This window comes from Hippoglossus stenolepis, chromosome 21 (assembly GCF_022539355.2).
Source record: "Hippoglossus stenolepis isolate QCI-W04-F060 chromosome 21, HSTE1.2, whole genome shotgun sequence".
NCBI classification, from domain to species: Eukaryota; Metazoa; Chordata; class Actinopteri; order Pleuronectiformes; family Pleuronectidae; genus Hippoglossus; species Hippoglossus stenolepis.
In genome coordinates this window covers 14,115,758-14,131,737 of record NC_061503.1, presented here as the reverse complement: position 1 = coordinate 14,131,737, position 15,980 = coordinate 14,115,758, and the positions used below count along the sequence as shown (strand labels likewise).

Below are 15,980 nucleotides of genomic sequence, written 5' to 3'. Positions count from 1 at the left end.
TTAAATCTCTGGAGCCCCGTGGCCTTGCTGCAGGGGGCTATTATCATTTATTAACCATTAAGTGATGGACTGTAACGAGGGGGCTGCGCTCGTCCTCCCGGTGCGAGCCTAATGACACCAGAGGGACCGAGGGAGGCAGAGATGTGACAACATCCGTCAGAGCGGCTTCAGAGAGTCGGCAGCTCCCGGTCCGCTCCTCACAGGAGCACCGCGGCGCCCGAGGAAACCCCGAGGATCAGGGCCTCCTGTCCGGATGACACCCGCCGCGCCGCCCTGCGTAGCTAGCATTCGGCTAAGCTAACAGATGTCTTTCCTTGCTTTAGAAACAACTGCAGATGGGAAACTTGACAAGTCTATTTGACGCGTGTGGAGCCGGGGGCCGTTAAGGGGGTTTGTTGTCACTGGGTGCCCGGACATCAGCGTCTCTAGGACCGCGAGTGACGGTGAAATCTGCCGAAGCTCCTCCAGGTGAGACCTCCACTGCGGCTAATGCTAACGCTAGCTTCCTTGCTACATAGCTAGCTGCTTGGGGCAACCTACTGTGCTGTTACTTACTAACCTTACAACACATTGGCCGCTAACAACAACTCAAACTTCAACTTTTAATCGATTAATGACAACTCAACTCAGCGTGGGATCGTCTTCTAGGATTTTATTAGTATGTTGACGTTTGCTAATGTTAACTAGCTAATTAAGGTTAGCTAAGTTTGGCATATGTTCACATCGCTTCAGTCAATAGTCATATTAAAAAAATCGCTTTTTGTTCCGTCAGCTGCGATCAACTCACTTCAGGGGAAACATCTATTAACTCAAATAAATCTGGGGTTTGTCACTTCAGTTAAAATGAAGCTAAATCACCTTTCTAGTGAGGGATCGTTTCCTGACCACCATTGTTTTTGATAAAGTTGACAGGTTCATATAGAAAATATCCATATGACTTAATACAACCGAGGCAAAAAGATGATGTTCATTAAGATTGTAGTTTTTAAGTAACTGTCATGGCTGTGAGTCGTTTGCCATCAGATGAATCAGTCAATAATTGATCGATGCCCTGAGGGGAACTGATGGTTAAAGGAAGTCGTGCACTGACATTTAATGATCTGACAACCATTTAAAACCAGAGGAGAATTTAAAACACATTACTTTTGACACTTGACACCTAAATGCTTGTAAGTTCAATTAAGTTTAAATATGTAACGATGATGATAGTGGGAACCAGTTATGTCTAAAGTCAGTGGATCTCCTTATTCTCCAGCTTATGAACATGGAAGAGTTTAATATGTACATTTATAGTCACTTAACTTAATGGACTAGACTTTAACTATCTATATACGCACCAGAATTAGACAGAATCTCCTTTTTTTCAGGGTTCAGTATCTTCCCTTATTTTGTACTGCTGGTCCAATTTGTTAAATTAACCATTAAACTACTTCTGTTAACCTAAGCTACACTATTCAGTTTGTTGTCAATATTTCCTGTCAACTTTTTGTTATTTCAAGAGGGGGCTGGGGAATCTTTCCTATGAAGTATTTTTAAAACCACATTCCTGTTAGCTTTCTTTGAATGAATCAGATTGTGTTTTTTTAAATGAATTAAGCGATACAGGGGATATTCAACATCTTGTCCTATATGCCTAATGAAAAACTCCTTACCTGCACAGTCTTCCCTTGTGTGGCAGTAACCTAATCCAGCTTGTCCACATGAGCTCATCCAGTGTTTGTGTCTCTCTTTCTAGGCATGATGGAAGGACTTCACAGTCAGGCTATAAGCCTGGATCCACGCAAGCAGGAACTGCTTGAGGCCCGCTTCACTGGAGTTGGTGTGGCCAAGGTTTGTCTGTTTATTTGTTTGTCTGTTTGTTTGTTTGTCTGTTTGTTTGTTTGTCTGTCTGCAGGATTATACAAAAACTACTGAACTTATTTTATTGCCCCAGGATAAACCCTTTAACTTTTGAAGCAGATCCAGGAATTCAGTTTTTTTTGTGACATTTCTTTGAATTTCTCAAGAAATAATCCTGAAATTTGAATGAATAAAATCAGGCATATTTATAGGCCTAACATATACAAGTGTGTGCAATGTGGTGCAGCTTGATTTAATTGAATGGGGCTGTTGGGCCTTGGAGGAAGAATGCACTCTACTGTGTGCCATTCTTGTTTATTAGCTTGATCGTTGTATTCCTGCTCAAAAAGATCAGCTTCTGTAAGTACAGATTGTTTGTGCAGATGTTACACTTCAAATATTAATATAATGAGAGTTCAGTTGAAGTTATTTTTATGTTGATATAAAAGTTTCAGTTGTACCCATACTAAAATATGTTCAGCAGCTTGGAGCTTTCCTACAGGCAAACGACACACAACTCCACTGTTGTTTGTGAGTGAATGCAAATGTGTACAGTCGGTCGGTTCTCTCATGGTAGTTCTCCAGTTTAAAAAGGCTTCAAAATCTTCTATTTCAATTACTGGTGCTCTGTCGTCAGGAGTTTCCCTCTGTGGAACGATCCTGTCTTCCTGAACTAAAACCTAGACAAGAAGAGCTCTGTTTCAGCTGACACGGGAGCTGGCCAGCTGCTTTGTTGAGCGACACTGAAATGGCACCGCAGCTGAAGCTCACAGCGCTGGCTGAGCACTGCACTGGCTGAGCACTGCACTGCAACCCTGCTGTTGAACTGGGTATTACTGTGTGTGGGGGCCCATTTGAGAAAATGGCAGCCCCTGAGAAAGCAATCACTATCATTCATGACCTGCAGTGAGCTCAGAGATGAATTGTCAGGCCTGCCCGCTGTGGTATTAGAGAGTGAATGATTTAACGCTGTGTGTATGTTGCAATACAGTGAATGATGTATTAAAGTACCATTCGAGACAGTGCAATGATTATATATAGTGTATGTCTATGTGTGACCTTGACAGAAACAGAAAGCCGACAGGCCGTAAAAGCATTAGCCTCCTGCACCTATGAGTCTGATTCCTCTTCGTCTCATGTGATTGTGTATGTCATGAAGTAACGTTTTTCAATCTGCCACAAAGCTAAACTATTTCTTTCAAGTAGGTCTCTTTCCAGATTTACTCTCAAGCATCTGCTAGCAAAAGTAGTACCTGATTAATCCATCAGTTCTCGTGTGTCTGTTCTGTCTTTTTCCCCCAGAGTTCAGCCAACAGCGAATCATCCAACCAGTCTCTGTGCAGCGCGGGATCACTGAGTGATAAGGAACTGGAGGTGGGTTAAAGGAAAGAGTCATTCAAAATGACTTTGCTCTTCATATTCAGGTCTTTTTCACTATGTGCACACTTCCTGCCTGTCAGTGGTATTCCTATTGGTTGTGATTTGTAGAAACGGTGATATGTTTTGTATCGTGCACATATAGAGCATGGTAATAATATGAAGTGCAAATAAACTGGAAAATTATTCTTTAAACAAGAAGATATGAATTTGAATGTGTGAAAAGGACGGTTTCTGAAGGGGACAAACATGCAGACTCCTCACTGAAAGATTCATGACTCAGTTTTGAGCTCATGACCACTTTGCTGTGTGGTGACGGCAAATAGCCATTAACAAACATGTCACCTTGTGAATGGAAAAATTTGTCAGTAGGTGCATCATGGTTCATTAAATACTGAATACAAAATAGAAGCTGCTATCAATCTTATTAAAAATGGTTTGACATTTGTGTTAAAAGTGCAATTATGCCCACATAATTTCAAGATGTAATATTTCATATACCGTTATCTTAATGTGATTCATGGAAAACATTTATGGAGGTAAAATTAAATTATAACGCGTGCTGCTTTTCCTCTCATGTCAGACACCAGAGAAGAAGACCAATGACCAGAGAAGCAGGAAGAGAAAAGGAGACATCTATGACAGCAATAGCCAGGGTAAGTTTGATCTATGTACCGAGGCAGAAGCATCTCGGTATTCAGGGTTGCACATTTAGATTAGGTCTGTTGTGGTTTGCCATGCTTCTGCTCTGCTAAATATACATGTAAATATCTAATTATTCCATTTTCTCACCTCTCATACCTGGCATGTTTTTTTTTGTAGGAAAAGGAAGAGGACACAAAATAAGTGATTATTTTGAGGTGAGTACAAACTAAGTTGACATCATATGCCTCAGTCCTTTTGTACTCTATCCACCGTGTCGTGCACAGTTTCAAATCACTCTCGGGCTTTTGGTGTGATGTCTCACCCTCATGTTCCCACTGTGCCAGTGTGGCTCCTCATTAAACTCTCTCTAAATAACAACTCTGTCTTTCTTTCTCTCCGTCTTGTTTCCACACTGTTCACTGCCCTGTGGCCAGTTTGCTGGTAGCAGTGGCTCTGGCAACAGTCCTGCCCGGGGCATCCCCATGCTGGTGCGCTCCTCTCCACAGCACTCTCTGTCTAATCCTCTGGTGAGCACCAGTTTCCATCTCCATAGCTCTCTCTTGCTTTGGGCCCACCAGGGTTTTAATCTTAAGCCATTGTCAATTCATCTGCTGGTTATGTGGGTCGATGTACATTTTTTCTTCGCATTGGAGTGTGGGTATCTGACTGGAGCCCATCGGGCGAGGTTTCGGACAAAAATTTGAAATGGGTTCTGGCCTGGTTTGGTTATGTTTTATTTTCCCAAAAAGAAAGATGCTATTGCTGATCGTGGGGATCATAATAATTTTTGGTTAATCAGAATGAGCACGGTTTAGTTTGCAGATCAGATTCTTTGGTTAGTTTAAGTAATCGGTTTTATGTGGAGTATTTTTTTTCAGAGATTTCTCTGGGGAAAGAGTGAATTTGCTTTCTGAAAGATGTAAAGGCATATTTATTTCATTCATGTCATTTCAAATCTCTTCCTGCATCAACATACATTGACTGAAAAGCAGAGATTGTCCTGCAAGTTTACTGGAAATTAACTGTATGCAGTATCTTTCATTAACAGCACATATTGTAAAATACTTTCAGTTTTGACTCAGCAAAGGAATGGTGTGTTTCTTGGAATGGACGTTTAGGATAGTCCATCTAATAATTCAGTTCTCTCTCTCAACTGCATCAGTATTTGCACCTTTTCTTCTTTATCTCTTCAGTGACTTTATAATCCCCCATGCTGTCTGGGTTATATAATAGTTATATTTTAGTCTGTGTCTTTTCTACCTTTCTCTTTTCCCATTAGTTTCAGCATGGCAGTCCTTCCTCCACAGGCTCGGCCCACACAGACTCTTCATCCTGCAGCTCTGTCAAGACGGCTCCCACACACTCCTGCACACACAAAGCCACACAGGTAACTGTCTGACTGACCTGGATCTCCACTAACTTTTAAAACTACCTTCTCAGGTTTTCCGTCATCGTTTTCAGCTTGGTTTTGCTTCGATCATTAATTAAGGGGTGATTTAGTATTTCCAATCTGAAAAATAACACCTCACACCTTTTTAGTTGAGTTTGACAAAACTTGCAGTGATGATGCAACTTCACACCTTGTCCAGACATTTATTAAATCACACTAGTTGGACAAGATGTGGATGCTAGAATTGAAGGTCAAACACTTTCAACACACATCCAGCTGTCTTTGCAAATTACTTTAATTGGCCTGATTAAAGGTCAACATTTTGAATTCATGTCTTATATCCAAGACGGCCCTGTCTGATTTTGATAAAGTTAAAGTGTTTGTTTCTGCTCACTGGCCAAAAGGGCGTTTGCATAATCTCAGTGAACGATGTGTTGACTTGTTTTTCTCTCTGTCCTCCTTCCCCAGTCAGATCTGACGCTGCTGAAACTGGCAGCACTGGAGAGGAACAAACACTCTGACCTGGAGCAGAAGGAGGAAAGGATAGATGACCTGCTGAGGGTGAGAAGAGAAAATATTTCAAATCCGTCTTAAAAATCAGTTTTCAAACATTTGGATCAGTTAAAAGTGCATCAGAGTAGTTGACAATGGAAACTAGTTATCTAATTATTATTTAATTCCCGAGAACCCTATCTACAACAAATTATTATTATACTTCACTAACAATAACAATCATACACACACCTATTTTTAAATGTCCTTAAAATCACCTCACAGTCTTGACAACATTCTTCTTGTCACAATAACATCATCAATTAAGCTGCACTGGCGTGGTTGCAGCTTGTCATGAATGATGTGCTTGCTAACTTTCAAATGCCATTGTTGTTTAAATGACATTTTGTCTAAATGTCAGCAAAAAGCAAACACACTGATAATTGCTGCATCTTGTCAGTTTAAATGCAAAAAGGCCTTGAATCCGTATGTGATAAGAATGAGATGTGACGATGTACGTTTTGGCAGGCGAACTGTGACTTGAGGCGGCAGGTCGATGAGCAGCAGAAGATGCTGGAGCGCTACAAAGAGCGGCTCAACAAGTGTGTGACCATGAGCAAGAAGCTGCTGGTTGAGAAGGTGGGTGTGTACACAAGGACTGTATGTGTCTGAAGCTGCTGGGGGATTGGGGATTTTAAAGCAGTGTTCAGTTCTTTACATTGAGTTGATTCAGAATGTGTTTTATTCATTCATGGTTTTGTGCAGTCAAAGCAGGAGAAGATGGCTTGCAGGGACAAGAGCATGCAGGACCGCCTGCGTCTGGGTCACTTCACTACCGTACGCCACGGAGCCTCCTTCACTGAACAGTGGACCGATGGATTCGCCTTCCAGAACCTCATCAAGTCAGCAGCTTAAATACGACATAACATGTTTGCATTTTGTCCGTTCTGTAAACAAGAACGTTCACACTTGATTGTACTTTTGTATTCTAGGCAACAAGAGAAGATCAACTCGCAGCGTGAGGAGATGGAGAGGCAGAGGAAGCTGCTGGGGAAGAGGAAACCACCTTCCATGGCCCAGACGCCTCCACCCAGCCTGGAACAGAACAGAAGAAAGAGCAGGAGCAACGGCCAAGAGAATGAAACGTAAGATCACAAACAATAGCTCACATGGATCTGCCCAAAGATAACACTTCATTATTCTTCATGTCCAGGAGGCAGCACTTCAGTCCTGGCTGACTGGTGTAGGCAGAGGATGCCTCTGCTATCATGTACTTGTCTTTGGGCAATAAACTGACAATAAATCCTGAATTATTAATAGACAATTATTGTCCAGGTGTTTGTTTAATTTTGCCAGTTCAAACAGTTGTGTTTATAAATTGCATGTTTTTATTGTTTAATTCTGAGAATATTAATGATTTTGACACTTCTGGCTTTATTTTCTTATATTCTCACATTAACACAACCTCTAATAGTAGCTGTCTGTATTTTTAATCTTACTGTCTATTTGCTACTGTATCCCACACAGGTTGTCCCTGGCAGAATATCATGAGCAAGAAGAGATTTTCAAACTCCGAATTGGTCATCTAAAAAAGGTACCGGCTTTATTCTTATGTCAGCTTTTTGTTCTGTTGGGATTCCTGTCTACCACAGGATGAGGTATGTGACCACCCTGTGTGTTTGTGTGCAGGAAGAGGCAGAGATCCAGTCCGAGCTGGAGCATTTGGAGCGAGTTAGAAACCTGCACATTCGGGAGCTGAAGAGAATCCACAATGAGGACAATTCACAGTGTGTATTATTATCTCTGTTGAACCTGCCCCCCCTCACATGTTCGTTATCATGCCTTTTTCCACTTGATCGTAAAAAGAAAAGTGAAGTAATGAAGCACCTTGTCTTAACTTTTAGGTTTAAAGACCACCCGACGCTGAATGACAGATATCTGCTGTTATATTTACTTGGAAGAGGCGGCTTTAGTGAAGTTTTCAAGGTAAGAATGTGCCATTATTTGGCTTCTTCTTTACAAGCACTGGTTTTAGTTTAGCAGGGGAACATCTTGTGTCCCTGTGGTGTCGTTATCTCAACATTGCCTTGTCTATTAAACAGATACTCTGCACATCTGAGTGTAACTGTCCTCTTATCGTCGGCTTCTCCAACTTGCTTGTGTTGATATTTAAATTTCCTTTTTCAGGCATTTGATTTGACAGAGCAACGGTATGTGGCCATTAAAATCCATCAACTCAACAAGAACTGGAGGGAGGAGAAGAAGGAAAACTACCACAAGTGAGTGTGTTGGAAATATTTTGTTTAAAAATATGCTTTGCAGCTTATACTTTATTTATGATGTATTTAAAAAGTCAATCAGTGTTAACGCTGAATCATCTTTACAGACACGCCTGTCGAGAGTACAGAATCCACAAAGAACTCGACCACCCGAGAATAGTCAAACTCTATGACTATTTCTCACTCGACACAGACTCGTAAGTACTTCGATCCAAAAAGACATGTATCAGGTTAGCTATTGAAATATGTAAGCCTGGATTTGGGTTTATCCTTTTACATTATCTTTATGGTACACTTATTATAAATAAGTGAAAATACTTTTTTGATATACATATGTTTCAAATATCACGTTTAAACATCTCTGGATGTGTGTGTATGTAAGTGGGTGCTTGATATTGAAAATCTTCCCAAACGATCCATCTGTTGTGTCTCTGGCAGGTTCTGCACAGTCCTGGAGTACTGTGAAGGCAACGATCTGGATTTCTACTTGAAGCAGAATAAGCTGATGACGGAGAAGGAGGGCCGCTCGATCGTCATGCAGATCGTCAACGCTCTCAAGTACCTCAACCAGATCCGGCCACCCATCATCCACTATGACCTCAAGCCTGGTACAGTCCTGGAGCTGTTAGCTTGTTGTTTCGAAATCTCCGGCCGTCAGATACTAATAAATAACAGAATTGATCTCTGTGGAGTTTCAGTGCTGAACAGATTCCTCCTCTGTCAAGAAAATGTACATGATGTGATGCATATTTTAATTTTAAACAAGTATAAACATCTTGTCTTCAGGAAACATCCTGTTGGTTAACGGCACAGCATGCGGAGAGATTAAGATCACCGACTTCGGCCTGTCTAAGATCATGGATGACGACAGCTACAGCTCGGCAGATGGCATGGAGCTGACCTCACAAGGAGCAGGGACCTACTGGTACAGTGACACACATTTCTCTGTAACCTAGTTGTAACCACGCAACCAGAGGATGTGTGATTGATCATGTGGTGATTGTGTGGTTTACAGGTACCTCCCTCCTGAATGTTTTGTGGTTGGCAAGGAGCCCCCCAAAATATCCAACAAGGTGGATGTGTGGTCACTTGGGGTCATCTTTTACCAGAGCTTATATGGACGCAAGGTAACTAGAACGTGCATCTGTAACAGGTGTTTTGTTGTCTGAAGTTTATTAACGGTCTGTTAACCATCTCCCTGTTGACTTTTCCAGCCGTTTGGTCATAACCAGTCGCAACAGGATATTCTTCAAGAAAACACCATTCTTAAAGCCACCGAGGTGCAGTTTCCTCCCAAACCTGTGGTCACCACAGAAGCAAAGGTGCAGTATCCATTTCTCTTCTCCTGCTTTAGACATGTTCTGAACTCCAGATATTCCCCTGAAATTATCGGGAGAGATCATAATGAGCTGGGTATAAATGTAAAGTTTATTATCTAAGTGGTGTGAAAATGTTATTAATTCCCCTCTTTGCCTTCATAGGCTTTTATCCGACGTTGCCTGGCTTATCACAAGGAGGATCGCGTGGACGTGCTGCAGTTGGCCAGTGACCCCTTTCTAATGCCCCACATTCGAAAAGCCCTGGGCAGCAGCGCACCTCTGGCTCCTCCTCTTCCCTCCACATCCGACTGACGCGAGCTGAAAGAAACTGGAGTAAAACCCCAGTGAGGACAAAAGCTACGCAGCGGCATCACACACTTGATGAAGCTCCTCCTTCGCTTTCTTGATGGCGAGAGAGCAGAGAGCATGATGGGACGGGGAGATCCTGAAAGTGTGAATGGAACCAAAATGATGGATGATGTGGTTATGTAGCAGTAAATGTGCCCACCACCATCGTCCAAGTGGTTAAAAAAAAAAATGAATGGCCAGTCTCTGGCTGTGGGCTCAATAGAACCCAAAGATTTGCCCATATGCATGCACTAACAAAAACTTTAGCTCATTTCTAGGGTCTTTCTAACAAGAGAAATAGTAAAAGCACCCAAAAAATTGCACAACTGACAGGCTGAGAAATACGCAATGTGTGGAAGATCACCTGCCTGTACTCTGGAAGGTTTAGAAGAAGCGTTAATGAAAGCTCATCCCATCCTGCTTGACATTCATCGTCTAAACTATTTGAAAACTATACGTGGAAACTATTTTTCCGAACTAGAGGTTGGTTTCAAAGACGTTTCCCTTTAGGTTTGAACCTGGCACTTTTTTTAGGAAGGGCTCCGACAAGCGATGAGGAAGTGACTGATGACCAAAGTTTAAGGGATGTTGTCGCGGCAACATTAGAGATTCATGAATGAATTTATAGAGAAGAGGGATGATTCTGAGAAGAGTAACTGGTGTTGAGCTATTTTAAAGAGATTATACTGGATAACTGGAAGTCGGCTTATTATTTTGATTAAGTCAATATTTTTCCATGAAATTTACCCCTTCTAATGTTTTTGTTAAACTTAAAGGGGGGGGGGGCTGACTATGAGTGAGTGTTGTGATGAGAGGTTCGATTCAACAGAAATGATTATAAAACCATTAAAAACGTTTGGTTTACTCTGGTGTGTTGATTCACTTTAGAAACATGAAGATTTATTGTTAATTAACAAAAAATACTCAAATGGGTACAGACGTGTTACAGGGTTTCTGCAGGATCTTAAAATAAATTGTTTTAAATTTGGTGGCATGCATAGTTTGTAATCTCTGCATCTGTCTTTCTCAACAATACAGGTATTGGCATAGTATTAGTATTAAACTACAAAGCTGTCATTTAGAACGAATATTTATCTCAGTACGCTCGGCTCTGAGAAAGACTAGAAATACCTGTCTCCGTCCAAGTCATAAATGAGGGAGGGTAAAAAAATTCTGGGACTGAGATATTCCGTCGCATCTGTCGTTATTAACTTGGGTCTTAAAGTTAATTAATTTCAGTCTTAAAAAGTCTTCAATATTGTTGAAACCTGCAGAAACCCTTATTTTAATAATTATTAACTATGTTGAGTGGTATCCCATGATGCAGATACTTCAATGAACATGTCAAATATGTCTAATTGCTAGAAAAATAAATCTCCATACCAGATGTTTTTTTCCCACAGCTTATGTTTATTAACTCAGACCATTGAAATGATCCAATCATTTTGAACACACATGTTCAGGTGGCGGTGCAGAGTAAGAACACAGGAGTCGTATCAGTGCACCTCTAAATACAATAGTTAACCGAGTATGTGTGTAACTGGAAAACGTGGTTAACGACAGTCGAGGTTAAACAAATACTGATGTACTTCTGTCAAATACTAAACAGTGTTCATTTAAAAACTTTCCTTGATCATAATGATCACATCAAACTCTCCATAGTTTATATTAATTGGGACAAAGAAAAAACAAACACTTGAAAGAGTGAATAAAATAGTGATTTCAAATATGTGCAGTGCAACAGGAGACCAAAGATAGCTTGAAGTTGAAAAAGTGGTGAGAATTTGGGAAATGGTTTCTTCTTGAGTACATTCTAGTCTGGGGAAGTGTGGAATATATCGATTTAAATGGCCTCATTTACCAACAGACAATCTGGACTGAAGACTTAGACACTGCTCGATGTGTCTTTGTGCTCAATAAAAAGAAGTAACATTTCTTTTTCTTTGGCCAAAAATCCACGTAAGATCCAAAAGTAATCCATTAATCAGAGGGGGGGTGGTGTACGGAAAAGCAAAACCCAAAAACTCAAGGCACTCCAGTCCAGCAGGTTCATCTGTTGTAGAACTGCGAGGTGACCCAGGCCAGTCCCCACTTCAGGTTGGTGAGCATAAACTTCAACGCCTTCGTCCACTGCTCCTCCGAGTTAAACTGGGTTTTGATGGAGTAGGAGCCACCGCTGCCTCCTGTGTCCTCGATCTTCCCCTTCTCCACATCCATCCTGACACAAGAAAAGAAAAAAACCCTGATTACAGCATCACACGAGGCCTGGTGGATACACTGGAGCCAATATCGTTATCAGACTATAAAACCATTGAGGGGACTTGAGTGTTAATACCAAGACTTTATCTCTGTCAATTGTGTTACACAGATTTTGAACTCAGAAAATACAACCCCGGGCTTTGGAAGTCTGGTTCTTCATTTTATAGCTGCAATAATGGAAATTTAAGATGTTGATTACGTCTTAATCTGCCAAAATGTTCTGTGACCACTGGTCTGTGTTCACTAAATTTAATGAAAATCTGTTCAGACTGTGGCATTAGACACAGAGTTTGTCCTCAAGGTGCCAATAGAGGAAGGATCATACGGTATTTAGAACAGGATGGGTGCATTTCTCCCTGCAGCACGAGTTTACTCATTTACCCGACTTGCCCGTGTAGATTATTACACAGTTTACATCACACTCTGGTGCGAAGATGAGAGGAAGGTTCAAAAGTTCAAAATAGAAAGGGAACATGAATGTGGTTGGAACATACATGTTTTCTTTAAAACCCATTATTTGCCTCAGTGGCACAATCAAAAAAGATAATTATTCAGCCCCTTCAGAATAAGTTGAATTACATTTTCTTGGATATTTACAAAAAATACTTGTTTATTAACGTGAGGACAAAGTAGGATATGCTATCATGACGTTGCTCTGACCTGTACGGGAGACAGAAGCCAGTGTCTCCCTTTTCCACCTCCTCTTTGAACTGCTGGACACAGTCCAGGAAGGCCACCATGGCATGGTCAAATTTATTGTCCCAGAAGAACCTCAGGCCACCTGAGCAGTACAGAGGAAGTTCCTGCGCAAACACAAGACAGAAAGGGGGGGGGGGGTTGGAGAGATTGGATGGAGCCTGGAGGTTGGTTTAAAAAAATGATGGGAGAGCTGGGATTGAGAATTCTGCATCATATTACCTTGGACTTGTCTGTCAGTGATTCTAAGTATGAGTGGTTTCCATATGGAACGAGACGATATCTGAGGAGAGACCATATTTGAGCTTATTGCATAAAAGCTAAACATAACTGTTGAAGCACCGACTAAACAACAGAAACATCTTTTGAAATGTCAAAAGAAAAGACATTTCACGAATATTATTGCTCATATTTTATGGAAACATGACTACGTGAGAAGACAAGATTCAACTAAAAAACTGCCAGCAACTTGGAGTGTGTGTGTGTGTGTGTACCTCTGAAATCGTAGCCCCATTTTGTTGGCGAGCGCGTGCAGCAGCAGCACCGTCTGTCCCCAGGCTGCGTTGATCTCGTTCCACTCCACAGGGACGCTGGGGAGTCGACCCAGGCGGAAGTTGTTGATGGTACCAAACTGACCACTGTGCCTGGACGAGACAAGAAACAAACTATTCGCAATCGCACTCCATAGGCTTTGTTTTACTTTGATCCTTGGGCCCATGTTGACTATTTGTTAAGTCATGGTTGATTGGTGAAGAGATAAAATAACAATTTCTTCTCCTGTGTGTGTGAATTTACCAAATGTGAAATGTGGCGTTGAAGACGTTGGTCTTTTTCAGCCGATCGAGCTGAATCTGGCAGTAACGCATCTGGTTGTCGACGCTCTTCAGCTCATCATCCAGCTCCAGCTGCTGCCGTTTAAACTCGCTGTACTCCTTCTGGTACCTTTCAGAACAAAGCAGCAAGGACAGGGTCGCAGCTGTTAGGTGCTGTATCATCTAGAATATCCTGCTCTCTCACCCTCTGCACCGCAGCTCGGCCACTCACTGTAGCTCCTCTGTGTCCAGCTGCTGAGAGTGGATCCTGCTCTGGGCCAGGTCCTGGGCCACATTGGCCCTCTGCTCCTCCACCGCCTCCAGTTCCTGCACCAGGGCCTCCTCCTCCTCGTCCAGCTGCTGCAGCTCCACCAGCAGGGTCTCCTCTTCCTCCACCTGCAGGTGTGACAGCAGCTCCAGACACTGCCTAAAAACACATTCAAATAGTGTGTTTTAATTCACACATGAGGATTCAGCTAGTTAATCTGTTTGAGGCAGTGAATACCAACATAATATCTGAAAAGTAATTTAATGTGTCATGCTTCGACTAACTTGTAATTCTGGCATTCGTTCTCTGTGATGTTGAGCTGTGTGTCCAGGTGATCCAGCAAAGTGTCAGTGCATTCTTCACACAGCGGATGGTCCACATCCGTCTGACCCGACATTATATCAAACAGGTCGCTCGTCACCTGCGACACAAAACAGTCACTTTTTTAGTTTCAGCCATAGATGCCACAGACACAAACATGAGCTGACCCCAACAAGGTGACTCCTCTTAAATCATTGCCAAACTTTTTCGCTGACCTTTAGCCTACGACTGAGATTCTCCATCGTGCCTCCATCAGATGCTTCTCCAATCAAGGTGAAGCTGTTGGCGCTCTCTGTGGACATCATACTGTAGAGCAAGATTCGGCAGTTCAGTCAGTTCTATAGAATACGTCACATTTCAAAGTCAATCCATACCTCCATTTCCTGAATGAAGTGGGTGCTCACCGTGCAGGAGGGATATATTTTCTCGAAACTCCATCTTGCCTGTTTTCTACAAAGGTCTCCTGGAAGAGAAATGTAATTCCTGAGACTCAAATACACTGAAGGACATGGAGAATGTGGAGTACTCAGTACAGTGGAAAGCTTAAGGCGCTTAAGATCTTTATATTCTTATCCATCACACCACATCCTACCATAAATCATGGAGGCATCTGATCAGTCCCACATTCATTCTGCAGCAGGACAACCAGCGCAAACTCACAGCCAGCGTCATAAAGAACTATTATCAACCCCCCCCAAGAGCTCTGATTATTAACTGTATGGAGTGTGTGTGAATAAGTTATTGCCCACTTGATGACGCTAAGACGCACAACTGAGGTTATGTCCCTAGCATCTGTTGGTGGCCGCTAACACCTACTGGCAGTTGGTAACATAAATTGTGCAGAACACCTTCAAACGTACAGGGGACATTCACCATCTTGTCCTATATTCTAAAAATTGTTGCCCATGTGTATATATATAGTTATTGCAACGTGTGTGAGTATCAGTTATTTCACATCTTTCCAGAGGTGAGTAGGATAAAAAAAAAAAGTGCAAACAGGCAGGAAAACAGATGTGCAGAGGGTAGTTGGTTATGAGTTTACAACAAGTTTTCAAACCTGATGTGTCTGTTGTCACAGCAAAGACTTTTCTATAATTGTTAAATGAAATCCCTCCATGACATCTAAACTTTATTCTAGTGCCCAAACCTTTTCACCCAGTGCTGAGTGCTTTCTGCTGAACCCACCTCTGGAGCTGTCTCCCCCTCGCTGCTGTCAGCCTGTTTGCTGGGAGTCACAGTGACCAACGGAGCTGAGGAGGAGGAGGAGGAGGAAGAGGAGGAGAGGGGACACAGATGAGTGACTTCATGGTCAGACGGAGCACTTTGGACGCCATGACACTTCACCTTGATTGACAGTACACGTACCTATCAGCTCCTGGATCGTGACCCGATCGAGCACGTTGAAGGACGTGTCCAGCTTCAGGGGCTGACAGCAGCGCTGACACACGAAGCTCACCTGCATGGTTGTGCTCGACGACTTGGAGCCCTCCATCGCTAGCTACAGGAACACAAACAAGATAAATAAAAACACACAGTGAAGCCTGACAGCCCCTTTATCTATTTCCTTCACAAACCTGTAGCTCGTTGGCTAGTTAGCAGCCCGTTAGCAGCTAGCTGTAAGGCTACCTTACAGCTAGCCTTGCTCGTACAAACACAACAAAACACACACTCACTTCCGCTTGTGACAAATAAAAGCTAGTTCACTGTAATCCTCAGTCGTGCATGACGAAAGTAAGAAAACACTTCCGATGGAGTTAGCGTCACTGTAGCATTCTGCTCCTCGCGAATCCCCCCCTCCACTTCCGTGTTGTTGTTTACGTTTCCGCGTGACGTCAAAATCAAGCGAGAAAACCGCATCCCACATTTTCGTTTATGTTGATTAAAATTAAACGAATGAGATTAAATTTGTCTGTTTCATAGGTTTTACTTATCGAT

General features: G+C 42.3%; 2 protein-coding genes across 4 annotated transcripts; one reads left to right on the top strand and one right to left on the bottom strand.

The window, feature by feature from the left end:
- On the top strand, positions 1-10,553 carry LOC118100233 (serine/threonine-protein kinase tousled-like 2). 2 transcript variants are annotated; one of them, XM_035145093.1, is made up of 21 exons: positions 1-468; positions 1,736-1,830; positions 3,142-3,213; positions 3,800-3,872; positions 4,039-4,076; positions 4,296-4,388; positions 5,141-5,248; positions 5,720-5,812; positions 6,272-6,382; positions 6,509-6,645; positions 6,736-6,888; positions 7,271-7,337; positions 7,433-7,530; positions 7,648-7,729; positions 7,931-8,022; positions 8,130-8,219; positions 8,461-8,630; positions 8,809-8,947; positions 9,038-9,149; positions 9,237-9,344; positions 9,504-10,553. In XM_035145093.1, the coding sequence occupies exons 2-21, from the start codon at positions 1,738-1,740 to the stop codon at positions 9,651-9,653; spliced, it is 2,079 nt and encodes a 692-aa protein (XP_035000984.1). In that variant the 5' UTR covers positions 1-468; positions 1,736-1,737; the 3' UTR covers positions 9,654-10,553. The 2 variants fall into 2 exon arrangements, with proteins under 2 accessions (XP_035000984.1, XP_035000985.1); XM_035145094.1 differs by lacking the exon at positions 4,296-4,388 and having other exon boundaries at positions 2-468.
- A 525-nt stretch (positions 10,554-11,078) lies between these two features.
- becn1 (beclin 1, autophagy related) lies at positions 11,079-15,887 on the bottom strand. 2 transcript variants are annotated; one of them, XM_035145096.1, is made up of 12 exons: positions 15,620-15,887; positions 15,411-15,543; positions 15,231-15,295; positions 14,450-14,508; positions 14,261-14,351; positions 14,009-14,145; positions 13,689-13,883; positions 13,440-13,586; positions 13,139-13,288; positions 12,867-12,927; positions 12,609-12,751; positions 11,079-11,907 (listed from the first exon to the last, which is right to left on the bottom strand). In XM_035145096.1, exons 2-12 carry the CDS (start codon positions 15,535-15,537, stop codon positions 11,739-11,741), a joined length of 1,344 nt encoding a protein of 447 aa, XP_035000987.1. In that variant the 5' UTR covers positions 15,538-15,543; positions 15,620-15,887; the 3' UTR covers positions 11,079-11,738. The 2 variants fall into 2 exon arrangements, with proteins under 2 accessions (XP_035000987.1, XP_035000986.1); XM_035145095.1 differs by having other exon boundaries at positions 15,719-15,886.
- Positions 15,888-15,980: the final 93 nt, after the last annotated feature.